Source organism: Salmo salar, chromosome ssa17 (genome assembly GCF_905237065.1).
Source record: "Salmo salar chromosome ssa17, Ssal_v3.1, whole genome shotgun sequence".
Classification (NCBI taxonomy): Eukaryota; Metazoa; Chordata; class Actinopteri; order Salmoniformes; family Salmonidae; genus Salmo; species Salmo salar.
This window is the reverse complement of record NC_059458.1, coordinates 34,444,788-34,469,561: the sequence shown is the minus strand read 5'-3', so window position 1 is coordinate 34,469,561 and position 24,774 is coordinate 34,444,788. Positions and strand designations below refer to the sequence as shown.

Below are 24,774 nucleotides of genomic sequence, written 5' to 3'. Positions count from 1 at the left end.
AGGGGGTGTGTTCATGCAGGAAACAATGGGATGCTTGTGTGTGTCTGTGTTTATGTGGGGGGGGGGGGGCGTTCATGCAGCTATTAATGGTATGCTCAACGGGGACCTTCATGCAGTAACCAATGGGATGCTCGAGGGGTGGGGGGGTGTTCATGCAGGTATTAATGGGATGCTCGACGGGGGACGTTCATGCAGTAACCAATGGAATGCTCGAGGTGGGCGTGCCCATATGAAGGAACGCCCCGAATTGCGGGCCGCAATCACACACTATTGGAACAGACCAAGCATATGTTTGTAGGCTCTCGTACTCCACCAAGAGTTGAAGGACAAAGCCTATGGGGAAATGAATGGAGTTTTTGTAGGGTGTTTGGATAAACTGTGATAATGGGGTCTGTGGTAAAACACAGGCTTATGAGATCTTGTACATTTTCATCATTTTCATCAGCAAATGTCACTTTTTGTGAATTTTGAAGCATTTGTGTAATCAAAAGCACATAAAGGTTTTAAAATTCATAAAGGTCATGTTAACTGACTGATATTATCTCACAAAACGAATAAGATCTCCTAAGCCTGTGTTAACCTCAGACCTTATTATCGGCATAGAAATGGCTGAAGGAACCATAGGTAACTCATTTCCGTTTTTTAGGACTACAAGCTGGCAGGATCTTTAGCCCCTAATCTGGTTTTAATGTCTGGGAGAATCTCAATTGCATTCTCACGAGGAGGACGGTGGGAGGAGCTATAGGAGGATGGGCTCATTGTAATGTCTGGAATGGAATAATAGAAAGGCATAAAACACATGGAAACTCCATGTTTGACTCCGTTCCATTAAATCCATTCCAGCCATTACAATGAGCCCATCCTTCTATAGCTCCTCCCACCAACCAGGAAGAGAGGCTCAACTCTGGGGAAAATCTGTCTCCCTCCAGCAGGTGTCGTTTTTTCGCCCACCAAGCAAGGAGTTTTTGTATGGAGGTGAAGGAGTGTTAGTCAAAAAATTGGTCAACAAAACAATGAATGTCTTATCTGCAACGTGAGGTTTATTTGATTGAATATAAATTCCACTAATCCAAAGAAAGGATAGCTGGGAGCTAAACAGCCCGCCCTTACGCTTTGTGGACAACAACTCCCATTTTAGGGCGGAAAGACATGTATTTTGTCAATATATGCATATATTGCCCCAATGCATCGTAAACAGGAAGCACAACCTCCTCATGACCTTCTTCGAGCTGAAAACGAAGCGGCAGCTCTCCCTAGCGGTTAGCAAGCAGTTAGCAGCGAAGGGAGTGGAGAGATTGAGAAGTGAAAAGGCAGGAAGGAAGGCCGTGGTACATCGGCGTCTCCTATACTAGATCTGCAGTGGCTACGGCTGGGGTATGACAGCTTCTAGCTATCGTCTTTGTATGGACATGTAAATAGCTGTTTTCGAACGTTTTTTTTTACAGTAAACAGCTGCACCGATTTACCAATAATGACGGCCTGAGTCATTGCTTAGTAGCTAGTTACATACAGCCAGTCAGCTAGCTAGCTAGCTGCTAAAACTGGTTAACATTAGCTGGAGAGCTTACTTTACTTCAGTCATTGCTCTACTTCCACAACTGATAGTCAATATTTGCATGATGTTGCTAGGTAATTAACTGCCCATTTTTGGCTCTGGGTTTGCTAATCCAAGTGCCCCAGAATATCTCTAGAAATTATCGTATAGAGAAGGTTTGTTGCCAGCTAGGCTAGCTAGCATGATGGCTAACTGTCAAGTGATAATTGCTAGTAGTCTCTAGTTGTACCATTATTTCGGTATCCTCCTCGCTAACTAGTTAGGCCCTAGAGTTTTTCCAGGTCCGTTCACGTGATCAGGAAAAGTTCCCGGTCTTACTGATTCCACACTAGCCTTGGAGTTGGGACTCTCAGAGAGCTTGTAAAATATTATTGCAAAGGCTGTTTCTTTGCACTTACAGGATGCATCCCAATTATCCACCCTTCTCCCAAAGTGTGCATGGATTTAAAAGCATTGGATCTATGTAATTAGCTGAAGGAAATTTCCACCATTGTTACAGAAATAACCTTTAAGCCACTTTGGGAAAAGGGTGGAGAATTGGGACGCATCCACGTGTGTTGACCTGATCTCACCCTCCTGACTCGTACAGTATATGTCTGTGTTGACCTGATCTCACCCTCCTGACTCGTACAGTATATGTCTGTGTTGACCTGATCTCACCCTCCTGACTCGTACAGTATATGTCTGTGTTGACCTGATCTCACCCTCCTGACTCGTACAGTATATGTCTGTGTTGACCTGATCTCACCCTCCTGACTCGTACAGTATATATCTGTGTTGACCTGATCTCACCCTCCTGACTCGTACAGTATATGTCTGTGTTGACCTGATCTCACCCTCCTGACTCGTACAGTATATGTCTGTGTTGACCTGATCTCACCCTCCTGACTCGTACAGTATATGTCTGTGTTGACCTGATCTCACCCTCCTGACTCGTACAGTATATGTCTGTGTTGACCTGATCTCACCCTCCTGACTCGTACAGTATATGTCTGTGTTGACCTGATCTCACCCTCCTGACTCGTACAGTATATGTCTGTGTTGACCTGATCTCACCCTCCTGACTCGTACAGTATATGTCTGTATTGACCTGATCTCACCCTCCTGACTCGTACAGTATATGTCTGTGTTGACCTGATCTCACCCTCCTGACTCGTACAGTATATGTCTGTATTGACCTGATCTCACCCTCCTGACTCGTACAGTATATGTCTGTATTGACCTGATCTCACCCTCCTGACTCGTACAGTATATGTCTGTGTTGACCTGATCTCACCCTCCTGACTCGTACAGTATATGTCTGTGTTGACCTGATCTCACCCTCCTGACTCGTACAGTATATGTCTGTATTGACCTGATCTCACCCTCCTGACTCGTACAGTATATATCTGTGTTGACCTGATCTCACCCTCCTGACTCGTACAGTATATGTCTGTGTTGACCTGATCTCACCCTCCTGACTCGTACAGTATATGTCTGTGTTGACCTGATCTCACCCTCCTGACTCGTACAGTATATGTCTGTATTGACCTGATCTCACCCTCCTGACTCGTACAGTATATGTCTGTGTTGACCTGATCTCACCCTCCTGACTCGTACAGTATATGTCTGTATTGACCTGATCTCACCCTCCTGACTCGTACAGTATATGTCTGTATTGACCTGATCTCACCCTCCTGACTCGTACAGTATATGTCTGTGTTGACCTGATCTCACCCTCCTGACTCGTACAGTATATGTCTGTGTTGACCTGATCTCACCCTCCTGACTCGTACAGTATATGTCTGTATTGACCTGATCTCACCCTCCTGACTCGTACAGTATATGTCTGTGTTGACCTGATCTCACCCTCCTGACTCGTACAGTATATGTCTGTGTTGACCTGATCTCACCCTCCTGACTCGTACAGTATATGTCTGTGTTGACCTGATCTCACCCTCCTGACTCGTACAGTATATGTCTGTGTTGACCTGATCTCACCCTCCTGACTCGTACAGTATATGTCTGTGTTGACCTGATCTCACCCTCCTGACTCGTACAGTATATGTCTGTGTTGACCTGATCCCCCTTTCTCTTGCAGGAGATGTCTGTGTTGACCTGATCTCCTCCTCTCTTGCAGTAGATGTGTGCTGTGCCTTCAAGATGAGTGTGAAGGCATTTGAGCTGGTCCCTGCCGTGGAGCGGGAGCTCCTGATGGGAGACAAGGCCCGCATCAACATTGAGTGCATTGAGTGCTGCGGCAAGCACCTGTACGTGGGCACCAACGACTGCTTCATACATCACTTCCTGCTGGAGGAGCATGCCACGACCAAGGGGATGCTATCCTACACCGTCCAGAAGCTGCTGTTCAGGTACCTGGGCCTGAAAAAGCCTGTGGAGGCCCTGAAGGCCGCCTCAGCGTTAGAACGCATCATTGTGCTCTGTGATGCTACAGTTAGTGTTGTTGACATGATCACCTTAGAACCCGTGCCTTCGGGCGGGGCCAAGATTAAGGGCGTGGCCGCGTTCTGCGTCAACGAGAACCCGGTGAACGGGGACCCGTTCTGCGTGGAGATCGGGGTGATCTCGGCCCGGCGGCGCACCGTGCAGATATACATGGTGTACGAGGACAGGGTGCAACTGGTGAAAGAGGTCAACACACCGGAGCAGCCATGTGCGGTCAGTCTGGACGGTTATTTCCTGTGCCTGGCCCTCTCCACGCAGTACATGATCCTTAACTACAGCACAGGGGCCGCGCAGGACCTGTTCCCCTACGACAGCGAGGAGAGGAAGCCCATCGTCAAGAGGATCGGCAGGGAGGAGTTCCTCTTGGCTGCCCCCGGTGGCCTGGGTGAGTCATTACAACAACAGCAGCTGTATGATTTATCAAATGATCTTATTACTAACATATCACTAGTGAAGTATGCTCTCTGTCTCGCTTTGTCTCTCAGGTATGTTTGCCAATGCAGAAGGTATATCCCAGCGTGCCCCAGTGAACTGGTCAGAGAGTGTGATGGGAGCAGCGGTGTGCTTTCCCTATGTGGTGGCGCTAGACGAGGGCTTCGTCACCGTCCACAGTATGCTGGACCAGCAGCTCAAACAGACCCTCTCCTTCAGAGACGGACACATCCTACAGGACTTTGAAGGTCCCAACATGGCTCCCCTACACTTCTATAAATGTCTAACCTTGTTGGCTTACCTCAGTAGACCTATGTCTACAGTATCTATGGCTGTGGAGATGGTGACCCGTTCCTGTCTGTGTCCCTAACCCTGACCTATCCCTGTCTGTGTCTGTGTCCTTAAACCTAACCCTGACCTGTCTGTGTCCCTGACCTGTCTGTGTCCCAAACCCTGACCTGTCTGTGTACCTAACCCTGACCTGTCTGTGTCCCTAACCCTGACCTATCCCTGTCTGTGTCCTTAAACCTAACCCTGACCTATCCCTGTCTGTGTCCCTAAACCTAACCCTGACCTGTCCGTGTCCCTAAACCTAACCGTGACCTGTCCCTGACCAGTCCCTGTTGGTGTTTTTGTAGGTAATCTGGTTCCAGCTTCCTCTAAGGCTGTGTACGTGCTGGTGCCCCTACCCCTGTCCCTAACTGTGTCCCTGTCCCCTGTCTCTGTTCCTAACTGTCTATATCCCTATAGGTAAGGTGGTTCTGGCTTCCTCTAAGGCTGTGTACGTGCTGGTGCCCCTGTCCCTAACTGTGTCCCTGTCCCATGTCTCTGTCCCTAACTCTGTCTATGTCCGTACCCCTGTCCCCTGTCTCTGTTCCTAACTGTCTCTGTCCCTATAGGTAAGGTGGTTCTGGCCTCCACTAAGGCTGTGTACGTGCTGGTGCCCCTACCCTTGTCCCTAACTGTGTCCCTGTCCCATGTCTCTGTCCCTATAGGTAAGGTGGTTCTGGCCTCCACTAAGGCTGTGTACGTGCTGGTGCCCCTACCTCTGGAGAGACAGATCCAGGAGCTGCTAGCTGGACACAGAGTGGAGGAGGCCCTCACCCTTACAGAGGGAGCCAGGAGGAACATTCCCAAAGACAAGTTCCAGGTACAGACTGTCTGCCACAAATAGTGTTTCTGCTAGAGAGCTTTTCAATACTCGCCACTAGCTGAAAACAGATGATCAAAAGGCTGATTTCTAGGCCTCCCTAGTGGAGCAGGGGTCTAAGACACTGGCCTCCCTAGTGGACCAGGGGTCTAAGGCACTGGCGGCCTCCCTAGTGGACCAGGGGTCTAAGGCACTGGCGGCCTCCCTAGTGGACCAGGGGTCTAAGGCACTGGCCTCCCTAGTGGACCAGGGGTCTAAGGCACTGGCCTCCCTAGTGGACCAGGGGTCTAAGGCACTGGCGGCCTCCCTAGTGGACCAGGGGTCTAAGGCACTGGCCTCCCTAGTGGACCAGGGGTCTAAGGCACTGGCCTCCCTAGTGGACCAGGGGTCTAAGGCACTGGCCTCCCCTAGTGGACCAGGGGTCTAAGGCACTGGCGGCCTCCCTAGTGGACCAGGGGTCTAAGGCACTGGCGGCCTCCCTAGTGGACCAGGGGTCTAAGGCACTGGCCTCCCTAGTGGACCAGGGGTCTAAGGCACTGGCGGCCTCCCTAGTGGACCAGGGGTCTAAGACACTGGCCTCCCCTAGTGGACCAGGGGTCTAAGGCACTGGCGGCCTCCCTAGTGGACCAGGGGTCTAAGGCACTGGCGGCCTCCCTAGTGGACCAGGGGTCTAAGGCACTGGCCTCCCTAGTGGACCAGGGGTCTAAGGCACTGGCGGCCTCCCTAGTGGACCAGGGGTCTAAGGCACTGGCCTCCCGTAGTGGACCAGGGGTCTAAGGCACTGGCCTCCCTAGTGGACCAGGGGTCTAAGGCACTGGCGGCCTCCCTAGTGGACCAGGGGTCTAAGGCACTGGCGGCCTCCCTAGTGGACCAGGGGTCTAAGGCACTGGCCTCCCTAGTGGACCAGGGGTCTAAGACACTGGCGGCCTCCCTAGTGGACCAGGGGTCTAAGGCACTGGCCTCCCTAGTGGACCAGGGGTCTAAGGCACTGGCGGCCTCCCTAGTGGACCAGGGGTCTAAGGCACTGGCGGCCTCCCTAGTGGACCAGGGGTCTAAGGCACTGGCGGCCTCCCTAGTGGACCAGGGGTCTAAGGCACTGGCCTCCCTAGTGGACCAGGGGTCTAAGGCACTGGCCTCCCTAGTGGACCAGGGGTCTAAGGCACTGGCGGCCTCCCTAGTGGACCAGGGGTCTAAGACACTGGCCTCCCTAGTGGACCAGGGGTCTAAGGCACTGGCGGCCTCCCTAGTGGACCAGGGGTCTAAGGCACTGGCGGCCTCCCCTAGTGGACCAGGGGTCTAAGGCACTGGCGGCCTCCCTAGTGGACCAGGGGTCTAAGGCACTGGCCTCCCTAGTGGACCAGGGGTCTAAGGCACTGGCGGCCTCCCTAGTGGACCAGGGGTCTAAGGCACTGGCGGCCTCCCTAGTGGACCAGGGGTCTAAGGCACTGGCGGCCTCCCCTAGTGGACCAGGGGTCTAAGACACTGGCCTCCCTAGTGGAGCAGGGGTCTAAGGCACTGGCGGCCTCCCTAGTGGACCAGGGGTCTAAGGCACTGGCCTCCCCTAGTGGACCAGGGGTCTAAGGCACTGGCGGCCTCCCCTAGTGGACCAGGGGTCTAAGGCACTGGCGGCCTCCCTAGTGGACCAGGGGTCTAAGGCACTGGCCTCCCTAGTGGACCAGGGGTCTAAGGCACTGGCCTCCCTAGTGGACCAGGGGTCTAAGGCACTGGCCTCCCTAGTGGACCAGGGGTCTAAGACACTGGCCTCCCTAGTGGACCAGGGGTCTAAGGCACTGGCCTCCCTAGTGGACCAGGGGTCTAAGGCACTGGCCTCCCTAGTGGACCAGGGGTCTAAGGCACTGGCGGCCTCCCTAGTGGAGCAGGGGTCTAAGACACTGGCCTCCCTAGTGGACCAGGGGTCTAAGGCAGTGAAGCTGTGCCACTAGAGATCCTGGTTCGAGTCCAGGCTGTGTCGCAGCCGACTGCAACCGGGAGACCCATGGGGCGGCGCACAATTGGCCCAGCGTCGTCCGGGTTAGGGGAGGGTTTGGCCGGCAGGGATGTTCTTGTCCCATTGCGCACTAGCGACTCCTGTGGTGGACCGGGTGCAATGCACTCTGACACGGTCGCCAGGTGTACAGTGTTTCCTCTGACACATTGGTGCGGCTGGCTTCCGGGTTAAGTGGGCATTGTGTCAAGAAGCAGTGCGGCTTGGTTGGGTTGTGTTTCGGAGGACGCATGGCTCTCGACCTTCACCTCTCCTGAGTCTGTACAGGAGTTGCAGTGATGAGACAAGACTGTAATTACTACCAATTGGATACCACGAAATTGGAGAAAAGGGGGGTAAAAATGTTTTTATTTTATTTTTAATAACAACAAAAAGTTGATTTCTATAGTTTATTTTGGTCTTTTGTGAGTACAGTCCAGGGGGTTATTGTGACAGTGATGCATCATGTGTTTCCAGGTGGCTCATTTAACTGGGGTGATTGTGTCCTTATAAAATGTAAAATATAGAATAGGAGGGATGAGATGTGATGCATCATTCACTTTCTCTTTCATTACCCCCCCCTTCCTCAGATATTGCACAAAAGAATCCTCCAGCAAGCAGGATTCATACAGTTTGGACAGCTTCAGTTTTTAGAAGCAAAAGAACACTTCAGGACAGGTCAGTTGGACGTCCGGGAGTTGATCTCCCTCTACCCTCTCCTCCTCCCAGCCTCCTCCTCCTTCACCCGCTGCCACCCGCCGCTCCACGAGTTCGCCGACCTCAACCACCTGGCGCAGGGGGACCAGGAGAAGGTCCAGAGGTGCAAGAGGTAAGAGATGTGGTCCTCTGTAGCTTAGTTGGTAGAGTATGATGTTTGCAACACCATAATAGTGGGTTTGATTCCCAGGACCATCTGTACGTAAAATACAGATAAAAGTGGATAAAAGTGCCTGCTAAATGGCTATTATTATTATAGGTTCCTCATCACGTACCTGGGTGAGGTGCGAAGCACGGAGGGGGCTAACGGCTGCCGGGAGGATGTGGACACGGCTCTGTTGAAGCTGTACGCTGAGCAGGACCACGAGAGTCTTCTGGACCTGCTGGCCTCCCCCAACGCCTGTTTACTGGCAGACAGCGCCCCCTGGCTAGAGAAACACCACAAGTGGGTACTGCAGCTAGCCTAGCGGTTACTGCTGCTAGCCTAGCGGTTACTGCTGCTAGCCTAGCGGTTACTGCTGCTAGCCTAGCGGTTACTGCTGCTAGCCTAGCGGTTACTGCTGCTAGCCTAGCGGTTACTGCAGCTAGCCTAGCCTAGTGGGTACGGAAGCTAGCCCAGCCTAGTGGGCACTAAGATATTGCCTTCAAAGTAGCCTGCTATGCTATTGCCTTCAAAGTGTGTAATGAGTGTGTTTTTATGTTGGTTTATCTTTCTCCTGTACATCAGGTATTTTGCACTAGGCCTCCTCTACCATTATAACGGACAGGATTCAGCTGCTCTACAGGTAAACATGCTACTACTGTACAGTACCTTAGTTTGAACACGGTGACAGTACCACCATGGCTCTTATATGGCAAGTCATATCCTAATAAATCTAATCCAACATGGTCACATCTTAAACTAATGCGTTTTGAGCACCTAGGTCGAAAAGCCCTATAAATCCAATCCATTATCTTGATTATTATTTAATATGAATTGTAATGAAATGACTACGGGGTTGTAGAATACATCTCTCCTCTGCCTCCCCTCTCCTCCTGTAGTTGTGGGTGCGGGTAGTGAATGGGGACCTTCAGGACTCTACCAGGTCTGATCTGTATGAGTACATTGTGGACTTCCTGAGTTTCTGTTCCAACCCGGACCTGGTGTGGAAATATGCAGACTGGGCCCTGCAGAGAGACCAGACGGTATGTTTCTGCCTGCGTTCCAAATGACACCTTAATCCCTATATTGTATACTACTTTTGACCAGGGCCCTAAGTTCTAGCAGAAACTAAGTAATGATGTCGACTGCCGGCCATTTTGGATAAACCCATAGGAGTAAAGAAGACTCTACTTATTGTAATTCTATGGGTGTTTATCTGTGCTCTCTCTAGATAGGGGTGCAGATCTTCACCAGGAGGCCGGTGGGTCAGGACCAGGTTAAGGAGCAGAAGGACCAAGTTAAGGAGCAGGTGAACCCAGACGACGTCATCACGTACCTGGGGAAACACAGCCAGGCTCTGCTGCTGTACCTGGAACACCTGGTGCTGGGCCAACGGATACAGGTCAGAACATACACTACATAGGACTAGAGAACATATTCAGAACATGTTCATAAGAAATGCCATAATTACAACAACAGCATCTATAATGGTAATACTTCACTTGAAGAGTACCTACTTAGGACTTCATAGCACAACTAGAACCCATTCATAGCACAACTATAACCCATTCATAAGCAGTGCCGAGCATTTACAACGGACGAGACGTAACGATTGTTGACATTGGTTGATTATAACTGTCTAGTCCCTCTGCATATTACTCCACGATTTACCTCCTTCAATTATTATATTATATATTATATATATTATATTATAACTGTCTAGTCCCTCTGCATATTACTCCACGATTTACCTCCTTCAATTATTATATTATATATATTATATTATAACTGTCTAGTCCCTCTGCATATTACTCCACGATTTACCTCCTTCAATTATTATATTATATATTATATATATTATATTATAACTGTCTAGTCCCTCTGCATATTACTCCACGATTTACCTCCTTCAACTATTATATTATATATTATATATATTATATTATAACTGTCTAGTCCCTCTGCATATTACTCCACGATTTACCTCCTTCAATTATTATATTATATATTATATATATTATATTATAACTGTCTAGTCCCTCTGCATATTACTCCACGATTTACCTCCTTCAATTATTATATTATATATTATATATATTATATTATAACTGTCTAGTCCCTCTGCATATTACTCCACGATTTACCTCCTTCAATTATTATATTATATATTATATATATTATATTATAACTGTCTAGTCCCTCTGCATATTACTCCACGATTTACCTCCTTCAACTATTATATTATATATTATATATATTATATTATAACTGTCTAGTCCCTCTGCATATTACTCCACGATTTACCTCCTTCAACTTTCCCTGGTGCTTGTTCTTTATCTCTCTCTCTCTCTCTCTCTCTGTCTCTCTCACGCTGTCTGTCAGTCTCTCTCTCTCTCACGCTGTCTCTCTCTCTCTCACGCTGTCTCTCTCTCTGTCTCTCTCTCTCACGCTGTCTGTCTGTCTCTGTAGAAAGAGAAGCTCCACACCCACCTGGCAGTGCAGTATACAGACAGAGTCCTGTCTCTCCTGTCTCAGTCCCCCACAGCGGACCAACAGGTGTCTCTAGCACGGGACAAACTCCAGCTCCTCCTCAGGGAGTCCAGCCTGTACCGCGTCCAACTACTACTGGGTGAGCTGTCCATTGTAATTGTGTCCCAAATGACACCCTATTCCGTATACATTGAATAGGGCTCAGGTCAAAAGTAGTGCACTACGTCAGGAAATGGGGTGTAATTTTGGAGGTGGTCAATGTTGTTGATTTCCACGTTAAATGTTAGTTTGATGTAGTCCAGTTGAAGTATTGTTACTGTTTAAACATGAGACAATACCAATACCCCACATTTAGTTTCCTGGCAGAATAATGGGGTCATCCAAAAGGACATGGTATGAGGCATGTAACCAGAGAATGTCTATAACCTGCTATAACCCTGGTTTTATCCATGATGACATGGCTATAACCTACCATAACCTATGGCTCTGTCTGTCTCTCCCTCCCTCCCTCCCTCCCTCCCTCAGGTAAGATCCAGGAGTATGACCAGTTGTTTCTGGAGAGAGCCACGCTCCACGGGAAACTAGAGGAGCACGATAAGGCGTTACACATCCTGGTGCACCAGCTCAAAGACTTCCCCGCTGCTGAGGCCTACTGCGTAAGGGGTTCCGCCTCCCGGGACCCGGCCTACCAGCAGCGCCTCCTCCACCTCCTTCTGGGGGTCTATCTGGACCGGGACCTTCCCAGTAGTACCGGCACCGGGGAGCTGGAGATGGCAGCGGTGGATCTGTTAAACCGGCATGGGGAGCTGTTTGACGCGGTGCGCGTGCTGGACCTGCTTCCTGAAGGGTGGTCCCTGCAGCTGCTTCGCCCGTTCCTCGGACGCGCCCTGCGGGGGAGTATGCACGCCTGCCGTACCTCCCAGGTTGCACTGGGGCTGGCGAGGTCAGAGAACCTACAGCTGCAGCACAACAGGGTGAGACTGGAACGATGAGACACACACACGTCAATCACGCACACACACAAAATCAAATCACACTTTATTGGTCACATACACGTGTTTAGCAGATGTTATTGTGGATGTAGCGAAATGCTTGTGTTTCTAGCTCCAACAGTGTAGTAATATCTAACCATTCACAACAATACACACACAACTCTGTATTATGTATTTACTACAAAGCTCTTGTGATTTTAAATGTTTGTAATTGCTCCTACGTTCTGCTGAGTCATGATGAAGGTGAGATGTAACTCTGCCCATGTTGTCGTGTCATCAGTTGAAGCAGAGGAGAAGCCCAGTCCTGGTATCAGAGAAGAAGGGCTGTGTTCTGTGTCACAACACCTTCAGCGAGCCGGACTGCGTGTGTCTTCCAGGAGGCGTGCCCGTACACACACACTGTGCCGCCCAGAGGGTGGTACGAGACTCGCCCACCAGGAGACAACTAGCCAATAGCAACAACCACACATGAAGCCCCTTCCCACCACCACCCAAGCCTCGCCCAGAGCCAGTGTGATGGGAGGAGCCTAGCAACAGCCCGGGCTGTGATTGGTTGCGTGTGGGGGGTCACATCAGATGATGACTATGGTGGATAAAAGCACAGCGGTTACCATGGCTACCGTGGTCCAGCATAGTGGGAGCAGCCCTGGAGCATACTCAGAAACACAGAGCTGACTGCACTTCTCTACCGTGTGTGTGTGTGTGCTCATTTGTGAATGAATGAAGGAAGGTATTTATTCCAGTGCCACCATTCATAAACAACAGGGAGACTGATGACCGACTGAGTTGTGAATGAAGTTGTACAACAAGAACTAACTCCACATCATCCATAATGACTCTAAACATGCTATGTCTGTCCTGGTCCAGTGCTGAACCCCTCCTCTGTTATGTCTGTCCTGGTCCAGTGCTGAACCCCTCCTCTGTTATGTCTGTCCTGGTCCAGTGCTGAACCCCTCCTCTGTTATGTCTGTCCTGGTCCAGTGCTGAACCCCTCCTCTGTTATGTCTGTCCTGGTCCAGTGCTGAACCCCTCCTCTGTTATGTCTGTCCTGGTCCAGTGCTGAACCCCTCCTCTGTTATGTCTGTCCTGGTCCAGTGCTGAACCCCTCCTCTGTTATGTCTGTCCTGGTCCAGTGCTGAACCCCTCCTCTGTTATGTCTGTCCTGGTCCAGTGCTGAACCCCTCCTCTGTTATGTCTGTCCTGGTCCAGTGCTGAACCCCTCCTCTGCTATGTCTGTCCTGGTCCAGGCCCAAACCTGAGGTGAGTTTGAGTCTATCCCTGGGCAGGGTCTTACTGCAGAACACAGTACTAGCAGACCAGTTAGGCACCTCCTTCACTACAGTGGCTCCTCTCTGCTGCTGGTATCTGAGACTGAACTTGAAGACGATGATTCCCCAGTGAGGCTGCGTTCACAGCCAGGAGAGTTCCTAAGTGTTGCTAAATGTTCTGCTGTGTTGCACACGCTCTCTCACCCCTCCAACCTGCTCCCCAACCCAAACCTTGTGTCCACACTTCTCAAGAACTGTCTCTCTGCCTTCAAGCAAAAAAACAATGGTTTGGTTTTCACTTTGCTAACCAAGGTGGGGTTGAAACATCCAGCTAACCTGATGCTAGCTGGTTTCAGCTCAGACCAGGGCCGTATTCATTAGGCACCAAACTGAAGAAAACGGGAGAGGGACTAGCTGAGCCATCTCGAAAAACAAACTTGTTTTCCTTTTCCACTGCAAAACGTTTTGCTTCGGTGTTCCCTGATGAACGTGACCCAGCTCTATGGGATGTGAAATGCTAAAACACTGAACAGAAGAATTGGCTAATGTTTCACTAACCAAAGCTACGTTTAACCTGGTCCCAGATCTGTTCGTGCTCATGCCAACTTCATTGCTATTAGTCATGCCAATTATTTTTGGCATGACTATGAGTGACAAGGAGTTGTCATGGTGACACAAACAGACTGGCATTCAGGCTAAGCTATGTCCTATTTATAGAGTTCTCAGCCTTGTATCTGTCCCATTATGGTGTCAGTGACAGCATGGGCAGCACCACTGAGGCCATCACCATTTTAAAGTAGTACATTTTCTAATTCTTTTGATGTTTGAAAAGGTGTATCGCTCATATTAGTGATTTACCGCCACCTGCATTGTCTGGGGTCTTGAACCAAATCTTGTAATTAATTAATTTATTGTGGCCACTAGAAGGCAGTGATGTAGCTTAAAGCCATTTATAAACTAAGCAAACCAATTTTGAAGAAGACAATGCTCTGATCATTGACTGATCACTCCCAACTCATAGGAAGCACTGTCCAGTTCACTACTTTAAAATGGTGGAAGCGCTCAGTGGCAAAGCTCATGCAAATCGTGTTATTTCCAAGTAATGATCTCTATACATCTCTATGGTCCTGTCCCAGTTCATGTAGATCAGTGAACAACATGATTGTGGGTCGAACAAAGCAAGAAATCAGCCTTTGTATTAACACATTGATTTACAGGGAATCCTTCAATTATGCAACTTAGCCGGTAAAATATAAATAGTTTTAGTACCGATGCGTTAGAACCAGATGAGCATTTTGTGAACAGTAAAAGGGAAAATGCATTGCAGTCTATTTGCTTTAATTGTTTTGTTCTCACGCTGCTTGCAAGGTTTATAGCGAACTGATTTATCTGTCAAACTATTTTGACTTTTTAAAATGTGTGAAATGTCAAACTTTTGATGGATTTTGCAATAGACCATTTGATGAGCACAGACTAAGTGAAACACCTCTTTTCACACACACTTCCTTCTCGGTTCTTCTTCTCTATGATGAAGATTCAGTTTGTTTCTCTGTTGGTGAAGGGTGTTGTGTCTCTGTCTGTTTCTCAGGTGGCACCCTATTTCCTATATAATACACTACATTTGACCAGGACCTCTGTCCATTTGGGATGCACCCTCTGTCTTTGGGGATGGAGCTCTGATCAAAACAATGTTTATTTTTAATTCAGCCTTTAATTGAAAAGCCAGTCCTGATCACAGTGCTACCATGTGAATAGAAACAGCCAGGTATGACTCTACATGTTGTAGATGAAGGTGTTGCTGTCTGCCTCTCTATTCCCTCCATACTTCACTACTGCTTTGATTCCCTATTGGCACCTGCACCGGTTCTGTACTTAATGTTCTGTTATTTCATAAAGGAATGAATCACTGTCTGTTACATGATTGAAGATCTAAATGATGTTTCTTTAATCATTGAAAGAGGGTGAAGTAGGATGGAAGTGTAGAATACCAGACTGAGCAGTCTTCAAGGTTTTGTTACACGCCAAAGGTATTGTTCCCCTGATATTTGGGGAAAACACAAATAAAAAATAATAATTATTGTGTGTGTAAAGCCAGTAGCATATTTGTGGGCATGGCGGACTATTCCAGTCGCTGATTCCATGCACAGTGATTGGCCAGGATAACTAGGTCAGGCGTACCGATTGGACACATTAATCACAGTAACTCCACCCCCCCCCAAGAGTGGCACGTTTTGGAGGAGATGATGTCAGTGGATGGACAACACCTTTAACACTGTCTGGCACCCTATTTAGTATGTAGTGTACTACTTTGGACCAGGGCACATAATGGGTCTGGTCAAAAGTAGTGCAGTATATAGGACATTGGGTTCCATTTCAGACAGCTTCAGTACCATCCATCCTTCTGTATGGTCATCTCTGGATGGTTATTCAAAATGGACCCATCGTTTCAGTGACGTCTGATTTCAAGATTGGCCTGTTTTTAGATTGTTACATGTTGAATAACATCTTAACTTTGGTTCCAGGCTTCCTTCTGTTTAGTGCCTGGGCTGTCGACGTTATACACATGGGCTCAGGTCTAAAGTAGTGCACTATATAGGGAATGGGGTGCCATTTGGGATGCAGTGGTTTACTCTGCACAAACAAGGACTTACTGTCTTCTGCCTTCTCCCCTGACACCAATAACACAATGTGTATAAACATGACCTTAAACAAACCTCCTTCTCTGGCTCTCTCCTGATGTATTTTATATAGATACTGGTATGTGTATATACTGTATATATAGTAGTTTGTTGCTTTGTAAATCAATGTAGGTGGAATGTACAACATGTGAAGATGTCCATTTTAATAAACATGTCTACATGCTGATGTCAGTTGGTGGTTATATTGTAATATGACGATTTGTTAAATCACATCACATGAAAGTAGATAAATACACAAGTACATAAAGAATCCATCCAGATCATTGGATCTGATTCTATATGAGACAATAATTAGCAAGAGAGGTTGTGAAGATTATAGATCCAGATTACATTATAAAATGTAATTTACTGTTGAGTCAACCACCAGATCCACCCATGTAAAAGCAATGTGTCCTTTTATGACTTCTGAAGCGGTGTCTCCTTGTTCTGTCTGTGTTACCGTGGAGACGAGAGCGTTCTGTCATCCTTCCCTAGAGGAGATACTTCTCTGTAAAGAAACCGTACGGGACTGGATTAGAGCCAAGCCAGCATGACGGATTTGTTGTGGACACACACACACACACACCTCTGGTTGTGCTGAAGCAGCCTTCACAGTGCACTGTCCCTCTGTGGAGCCACATACTGTCTCCTACATGTAGGTCTCCACCTCACACTGTAGAGGAAGATGGTTACATACAGTATGGGTTCAGAGACAGATTATTTCAATCACATGAATAACTGCCTACTGATTGACTGACTGCCAACTGATTGACTGACTGCCTGCTGATTGACTGACTGACTGCTGATTGACTGACTGACTGCCTGACTGCACACATGATACACATCTAGAGGGCATATCCAGTTATCACTACAGCACAACTATGTGGAATGTGTGACTTCCTGTAGATGTGTGTTGAATAGATTGACATGTAGATGTGTGTTGTGTAGATGTGTGTTGAATAGATAGACGTGTAGATGTGTGAGACGTACTGTAGGTGTGTGAAAATGCCACACTATTCCCTATATAGTGCACTACTTTTGACCAGAGCCTATAGGATCCATTGGGCCTGGTCTGAAGTAGTGCAGTTTAAAGAGCTTAGGAGAGGCAATTGGGACACACATAGATATATGTTGAATAGACAGGTGTGTTGCTTTACCTTGAAGCAGGATGAGTGGCTGTAGATCTGAAGATCCTCCAGGATCATGTTGGATCCAGCCACCATTGGTTTACAGCAGTACGAACACAGGCCCTTGGTCACACTCCTGTACAGCAGAGGGCAGTAGTGAGTTGGGTATAGAGAGAACACAGTGTTAGCACCTGTGATGTTCAATAAGACAAACACAGCCCTGATACAGTGTTAATTTACACATTATAATCTTTAACATTTATTGAACTGTTCAGACAAATTGATTTGCTACATGAACACAAAACAAATGGCTGACATGTTGGGTATGGACTAGAGAGGAGAGTCTGGGTTGGAGTCAGGACTGACCTGTTAGGTATGGAGAGGAGAGTCTGGGTTGGAGTCAGGACTGACCTGTTAGGTATGGAGAGTAGAGTCTGGGTTGGAGTCAGGACTGACCTGTTAGGTATGGAGAGTAGAGTCTGGGTTGGAGTCAGGACTGACCTGTTAGGTATGGAGAGGAGAGTCTGGGTTGGAGTCAGGACTGACCTGTTAGGTATGGAGAGTAGAGTCTGGGTTGGAGTCAGGACTGACCTGTTAGGTATGGAGAGGAGAGTCTGGGTTGGAGTCAGGACTGACCTGTTAGGTATGGAGAGGAGAGTCTGGGTTGTAGTCAGGACTGACCTGTTAGGTATGGAGAGGAGAGTCTGGGTTGGAGTCAGGACTGACCTGTTAGGTATGGAGAGGAGAGTCTGGGTTGGAGTCAGGACTGACCTGTTAGGTATGGAGAGGAGAGTCTGGGTTGGAGTCAGGACTGACCTGTTAGGTATGGAGAGGAGAGTCTGGGTTGGAGTCAGGACTGACCTGTTAGGTATGGAGAGGAGAGTCTGGGTTGGAGTCAGGACTGACCTGTTAGGTATGGAGAGTAGAGTCTGGGTTGGAGTCAGGGACGGAGGGTCAGTGAGTCTGGTCTCTAAACTGAGAGAGGAGAGAATGAAGAAGGGTTGTTATGGTGTCGCTGACCCTGCTCAGTCCTGATTCATTTAGGATTTTAGACAAATCTGACAGATTTGATCAAATCTCCGGACACATTTTATCGGAATCACAGTTTTGAGATAAATATTATTTAAAGTCAGAGAGGGCTATTGCAAGAAAATACATTAAATCCTTTTTCAGTTTTTAGAATTTTAAACACTTTTTTGGAGAGTTTGAAATCCGGAGAAAGGCATTTCCAGGCATAAAGCCAACATAGAAATGAATAACATTGGAAATATTTAGAGAATTCTAAAAACAAATCTTCCCCCTTATGACAGCCTGGTCTCATAGACTAGACGTAACATAGTAAAAATAATTCCAGGACAAATCAGTATGATATGTTACGTTGGGTATGGTTACATAAGACAGAAGGTTACTTAAGGCAAAACCCCAAATGTTGCGTGTTCAAATCTCATCATGGACAACTTTAGCATTTTAGCCAATTAGCAACATTGCAACTACCCTTTAACTTAACTCCTAATCTTAACCCTAACCCCTAGCCTAGCTAATGTTATCCACCTCGCTAACATTAGCTTTAGCCACCTAGCCAACGTAAGCCACAACAAATTGGAATTCGTAACATATCATACATTTAGCAAATTCCTCTTCTGGCTGTGCTGGGTGGAGATAAGAGTACATGGTCATTAAGGCCAGATCGTTCTTCAAGATTTTCAAACGTTCATAGATGACCAGCAGGATCAAATAATAATCACAGTGCGGAGTTAAAAAGTAAGAAGAATTTGCTAAATAAAACAGGAAATAGTAACACAATAAAATAACTGTTCATTGTAGTCATGACTTTGAATGCATACTGCCAATCATCAATGTTCATTATGTCAGAAGTACCTGATCTCACTGATTGAAGCTTGGGGCATTGGTGACTCGGTCATTGGAGGTGGTGGTGGTGGAGTAGTTGGAGGTGGTGGAGTTGTTGGAGGTGGTGGTGGTGGAGTTGTTGGAGGTGGTGGTGGTGGAGTTGTTGGAGGTGGTGGTAGAGTTGATGGAGATGGTGGTAGAGTTGTTGGAGGTGGTGGTGGAGTTGTTGGAGGTGGTGGTGGTGGAGTTGTTGGAGGTGGAGTTGTTGGAGGTGGTGGTGGTAGAGTTGTTGTTGGTGGTGCTGGAGTTGTTGGAGGTGGTGGTGGTGGAGTTGTTGGAGGAGGTGGTGGTCGTAGAGTTGTTGGAGGCAGTGGTGGAGGTAGAGATGTTGGAGGTGGTGGAGTTGTTGGGACTGCCGGTGGCTCTTCATCAGTGATGTGGGTAATGGAGTGGGGGAGTACTTCTGGAGGGCTTAGTGGGGAGTAGAATCGTTTTTTGGGGGAGGAAAAGACCCTTGCCATAAAGAGGGACAAGGATGGGCTCTTCAGCGATGAGCTTCTACATGACCACACGGAAATGAAACAAGATTTTTGGTCAGTTACTGTAATACAGCATTAAATAAAAGCTCACATACATAATCAAACTTTAAATTCATGTAAAGTCACTTGTTCTATGTGTCTGACTTACGTGGGGGAGTTTAGGGACTTTGGGGAGGTGCTGCCAGGACTTCTGGCTGTCTTGGAGTCTTTCATGCTCTTTGAGGGGGTGCTGTGAGGAGAGGGAAGACAGTTACGGTTCAGTGCACTAATAGGAGGGATAAGTGCACGAATAGGAGGGTCTGACAGTTTTTTGGTGAGTTTGGTACAATTTTAGTCCCCTGAGTTAGAATTTGGACCTCTTTACCTTAAAACGAAGGACACAGTCTTGGTCTTTGGAGGAAGTGGAGGGCTGAGGTAAAACGAAACAAATGAAAAACACAAATACATTTGTGAGGTAAAGAGACACACCTGTGTGAGAATGACTAAATATGATGAAGATACAGGTAGAGAGTGACTATCAGTTAGAGAAAACACTGTGCCTACCAGATAGTAGATATAGAGTTAAAGAAAACACTGTGCCTACCAGATAGTAGATATAGAGTTAAAGAAAACACTGTGACTACCAGATAGTAGATATAGACTTAAAGAAAACACTGTGACTACCAGATAGTAGATATACACTACCGTTCAAAGTTTGGGGTCACTTAGAAATGTTTTTGTTTTTGAAAGAAAAGCAATTTTTTTTGTCCATTTAAAATAACATCAAATTTATCAGAAATACAGTGTAGACATTGTTAATGTTGTAAAGGACTATTGTAGCTGGAAACGGCAGATTTTATTTATAGAATATCTACATAGGCGTACAGAGGCCCATTATCAGCAGCCATCACTCCTGTGTTCCAATGGCACGTTGTGTTAGTTAATCCAAGTTTATCATTTTAAAAGGCTAATTAATCATTAGAAAACCCTTTTGCAATTATTCTAGCACAGCTGAAAACTGTTGTTCTGATTAAAGAAGCAATAAAACTGGCCTTCTTTAGACTAGTTGAGTATCTGGAGCGTCAGCATTTGTGGGTTCGATTACAGGCTCAAAATGGCCAGAAACAAAGAACCTTCTTCTGAAACTCGTCAGTCTACTCTTGTTCTGAGAAATGAAGTCATTCAATGCGAGAAATTGCCAAGAAACTTCACAGAACAACGCAAACTGGCTCTAACCAGAAAAGAAAGAGGAGCGGGAGGCCCCGGTGCACAACTGAGCAAGAAGACAAGTATATTAGTGTCTAGTTTGAGAAACGGACACCTCACAAGTCCTCAACTGGCAGCTTCATTAAATAGTACCCGCAAAACACCAGTCTCAACGTCAACGGTGAAGAGGCGACTCCGGGATGCTGGCCTTCTAGGCAGGAACACTGCTAAGATAAACATAATGTAAATGTACCTCTTGGTCAGATGGTTGACTGGGGTGCTAGGGCTGGCAGTGGAAGGGTTGGGCTGGCCCACTTCAGACTGCAGGCTGTGGTTAGCATCAAACAGACAGAGGGAGATGGATGTTAGAGAGAGAGAATTCTACCAAATTTGATATTGTCAAATCATTTAGATGTTTGACATTGGTAAACTTCTTACCATGGTGACAGTGTCAGTAGATTTGAGACAGCTCAGAACCTCTCCACACTGTGTGTGTGTGTGTAGTGTGTGGTATGTGTGTGTGTACTCGTGTATGTGTTTGTCTCTAAGGATGTGTGTGTTTTTGTGTGTGTGTGTGTGTGTGTGTGTGTCCCACTTACTCCACTAGCTCCTCCTCCTCCATGCTGCGTCTGATCCAGCTGTTGTCTTTCAGCAGACTGGTCTTCTTCCTGCTGCTGTCAGCGATGTTTTGACTGGCACTCATCTCCTTACTCCATCTGACAGGCTTAGACTTCTGACTGAAAACAGACATTGTAGAAAGCAGGCGAGGATGTTCCAATCTGTGCTAGAAGAAAAATGAAATGTAACAAAGATATTGGTGTGATGAACACTCACCTACCTGGGTCACCTGCCACGTTCCAACATTCCAATTACCTGTCCTGAGGACATACCTGAATGTGGATTTATCTGTTTTATGATGAACGCTTCCTGATGTGGTTAAGAATGGCATGCTAGATGGTATGTTTGATTAAGCAATAATGTTCAACACACAGAACATAAGTTATGATTGAACAATCACAAACTTAACTGGTTGAGAACAACAGACTTTGGTTCCATGTGGCTTAATAGTGTTGTTATGGCTTAATAGTGTTGTTATGGCTTAATAGTGTTGTTATGGCTTAATAGTGTTGTTATGGCTTAATAGTGTTGTTATGGCTTTATAATGTTGTTATGGCTTAATAGTGTTGACATGGCTTAATAGTGTTGTTATGGCTTAATAGTGTTGTCATGGCTTAATAGTGTTGTCATGTCTTAATAGTGTTGCTATGGCTTAATAGTGTTGTCATGGCTTAATAGTGTTGTCATGGCTTAATAGTGTTGCCATGGCTTAATAGTGTTGACATGGCTTAATAGTGTTGTCATGTCTTAATAGTGTTGCTATGGCTTAATAGTGTTGCTATGGCTTAATAGTGTTGTCATGGCTTAATAGTGTTGTTATGGCTTAATAGTGTTGTCATGGCTTAATAGTGTTGTCATGTCTTAATAGTGTTGCTATGGCTTAATAGTGTTGTTATGGCTTAATAGTGTTGTTATGGCTTAATAGTGTTGTCATGTCTTAATAGTGTTGTTATGGCTTAATAGTGTTGTCATGGCTTAATAGTGTTGACATGGCTTAATAGTGTTGCTATGGCTTAATAGTGTTGTCATGGCTTAATATTGTTGACATGGCTTAATAGTGTTGCTATGGCTTAATAGTGTTGACATGGCTTAATAGTGTTGTTATGGCTTAATAGTGTTGTTATGGCTTAATAGTGTTGACATGGCTTAATAGTGTTGTTATGGCTTAATAGTGTTGTTATGGCTTAATAGTGTTGACATGGCTTAATAGTGTTGTTATGGCTTAATAGTGTTGTTATGGCTTAATAGTGTTGTCATGTCTTAATAGTGTTGCTATGGCTTAATAGTGTTGTTATGGCTTAATAGTGTTGTTATGGCTTAATAGTGTTGACATGGCTTAATAGTGTTGACATGGCTTAATAGTGTTGTTAGGGCTTAATAGTGTTTTTAGGGCTTAATAGTGTTGTTAGGGCTTAATAGTGTTGTTATAGATTAATAGTGTTGCTATAGCATAATAGTGTTATGGCTTGCACCTTATTGAGAACTGTGATAACAGAACACTAACCATGCCATAGCCTTTCCTTAACAAACAAAGTTAAACATCTCAGAAAAACACACAGGAATACGGAAATCCCAGCTACCAACTGCTCTTAATGATGCATCTCTCAGTCAGTATCATGTAGGATCATTTCAAACTGTGAAACTCAGCAACGGTATGAGACCACTACCAAAGATGTACCCCCTTTATAGAAAATGATAGATGTATCTGTTTAACTCACCGTGAAGAAGACCAATGTTCACAATAGTTAGTGGCTGATGATCGTGGAATTTCGAATATTCTCTCTCTCTCTCTCTCTCTCTCTCTCTCTCTCTCTCGTCTCTCTCTCTCCTCCGTCTCTCTCTATATCTTTCTGTCTCTCGCTCTATCTTTCTCTCTCTCTCTCTCTCTCTCCGTCTCTCTCTCTCTCTCCCTCTCTCCGTCTCTCTCTCTCTCTGTCTCTATCTTTCTCTCTCTCTCTCTCTCTCTCTCTCTCTCTCTCTCTCCGTCTCTCTCTCTCCTCCGTCTCTCTCTATATCTTTCTGTCTCTCACTCTATCTTTCTCTCTCTCTCTCTCCGTCTCTCTCTCTCTCTCTCTCTCTCTCTCCGTCTCTCTCTCTCTCTCTCTCTCTCTCTCTCTCTCTCCGTCTCTCTCTCTCTCTCCCTCTCTCCGTCTCTCTCTCTCTCTGTCTCTATCTTTCTCTCTCTCTCTCTCTCTCTCTCTCTCTCTCTCTCTCTCTCTCGTCTCTCTCTCTCCTCCGTCTCTCTCTATATCTTTCTGTCTCTCACTCTATCTTTCTCTCTCTCTCTCTCCGTCTATCTCTCTCTCTCTCTCTCTCTCTCTCTCTCTCTCCGTCTCTCTCTCTGTCTTTCTCGCTCTCTGTCTCTCTCTGTCTCTCTCTACCCTTTCTGTCCTGAAGGGTAAGGTCCTGAAGGATAAGGTCCTGAAGGGTAAGGTGCTGAAGGGTAAGGTCCTGAAGGGTAAGGTGCTGAAGGGTAAGGTGCTGAAGGGTAAGGTCCTGAAGGGTAAGGTGCTGAAGGATAAGGTCCTGAAGGGTAAGGTGCTGAAGGGTAAGGTCCTGAAGGGTAAGGTCCTGAAGGGTAAGGTGCTGAAGGATAAGGTCCTGAAGGGTAAGGTGCTGAAGGATAAGGTCCTGAAGGGTAAGGTCCTGAAGGGTAAGGTGCTGAAGGGTAAGGTGCTGAAGGGTAAGGTCCTGAAGGGTAAGGTCCTGAAGGGTAAGGTCCTGAAGGGTAAGGTGCTGAAGGGTAAGGTGCTGAAGGGTAAGGTCCTGAAGGGTAAGGTGCTGAAGGATAAGGTCCTGAAGGGTAAGGTCCTGAAGGGTAAGGTGCTGAAGGGTAAGGTGCTGAAGGGTAAGGTCCTGAAGGGTAAGGTCCTGAAGGGTAAGGTCCTGAAGGGTAAGGTGCTGAAGGGTAAGGTGCTGAAGGGTAAGGTCCTGAAGGGTAAGGTCCTGAAGGGTAAGGTGCTGAAGGGTAAGGTCCTGAAGGGTAAGGTCCTGAAGGGTAAGGTCCTGAAGGGTAAGGTGCTGAAGGGTAAGGTGCTGAAGGGTAAGGTCCTGAAGGGTAAGGTCCTGAAGGGTAAGGTGCTGAAGGGTAAGGTCCTGAAGGGTAAGGTGCTGAAGGGTAAGGTGCTGAAGGGTAAGGTCCTGAAGGGTAAGGTCCTGAAGGGTAAGGTCCTGAAGGGTAAGGTGCTGAAGGGTAAGGTGCTGAAGGGTAAGGTCCTGAAGGGTAAGGTGCTGAAGGATAAGGTCCTGAAGGGTAAGGTGCTGAAGGGTAAGGTCCTGAAGGGTAAGGTCCTGAAGGGTAAGGTGCTGAAGGGTAAGGTCCTGAAGGGTAAGGTCCTGAAGGGTAAGGTGCTGAAGGGTAAGGTCCTGAAGGGTAAGGTCCTGAAGGGTAAGGTCCTGAAGGGTAAGGTCCTGAAGGGTAAGGTGCTGAAGGGTAAGGTGCTGAAGGGTAAGGTCCTGAAGGATAAGGTCCTGAAGGGTAAGGTCCTGAAGGGTAAGGTGCTGAAGGGTAAGGTGCTGAAGGGTAAGGTCCTGAAGGGTAAGGTCCTGAAGGGTAAGGTCCTGAAGGGTAAGGTGCTGAAGGGTAAGGTGCTGAAGGGTAAGG

At 47.0% G+C, this 24,774-nt stretch overlaps 2 protein-coding genes across 11 annotated transcripts; one reads left to right on the top strand and one right to left on the bottom strand.

Annotated features, from left to right (window-relative positions):
• The first annotated feature begins 1,041 nt into the window (after nt 1-1,041).
• Nucleotides 1,042-16,040, top strand: LOC106575919 (transforming growth factor, beta receptor associated protein 1). 4 transcript variants are annotated; one of them, XM_014152657.2, is made up of 12 exons: nt 1,042-1,374; nt 3,678-4,385; nt 4,486-4,680; nt 5,428-5,582; nt 8,157-8,395; nt 8,543-8,728; nt 9,011-9,068; nt 9,325-9,468; nt 9,657-9,827; nt 10,895-11,054; nt 11,441-11,889; nt 12,188-16,040. In XM_014152657.2, the coding sequence occupies exons 2-12, from the start codon at nt 3,698-3,700 to the stop codon at nt 12,377-12,379; spliced, it is 2,637 nt and encodes an 878-aa protein (XP_014008132.2). In that variant the 5' UTR covers nt 1,042-1,374; nt 3,678-3,697; the 3' UTR covers nt 12,380-16,040. The 4 variants fall into 4 exon arrangements, with proteins under 4 accessions (XP_014008132.2, XP_014008131.2, XP_014008130.2 ...); XM_014152656.2 differs by having other exon boundaries at nt 1,044-1,374; nt 3,636-4,385; XM_014152655.2 differs by having other exon boundaries at nt 1,047-1,374; nt 3,675-4,385.
• Nucleotides 16,001-23,065, bottom strand: LOC106575921 (leucine-rich repeat extensin-like protein 3). Of its 7 annotated transcripts, none has more exons than XR_006760078.1 (9): nt 21,152-21,331; nt 20,806-20,880; nt 19,732-19,776; nt 19,516-19,596; nt 18,859-19,386; nt 17,347-17,955; nt 17,011-17,116; nt 16,440-16,526; nt 16,001-16,361 (listed from the first exon to the last, which is right to left on the bottom strand). XR_006760078.1 is itself a non-coding variant. In XM_045699554.1 (9 exons), the coding sequence occupies exons 2-9, from the start codon at nt 21,301-21,303 to the stop codon at nt 16,503-16,505; spliced, it is 1,620 nt and encodes a 539-aa protein (XP_045555510.1). In that variant the 5' UTR covers nt 21,304-21,336; nt 22,889-23,065; the 3' UTR covers nt 16,001-16,502. The 7 variants fall into 7 exon arrangements, 5 of the variants coding, with proteins under 5 accessions (XP_045555510.1, XP_045555512.1, XP_045555514.1 ...); XR_006760079.1 differs by having other exon boundaries at nt 17,392-17,955; XM_045699554.1 differs by adding an exon at nt 22,889-23,065 and having other exon boundaries at nt 16,001-16,526; nt 21,152-21,336.
• Between the last annotated feature and the right edge of the window lie 1,709 nt (nt 23,066-24,774).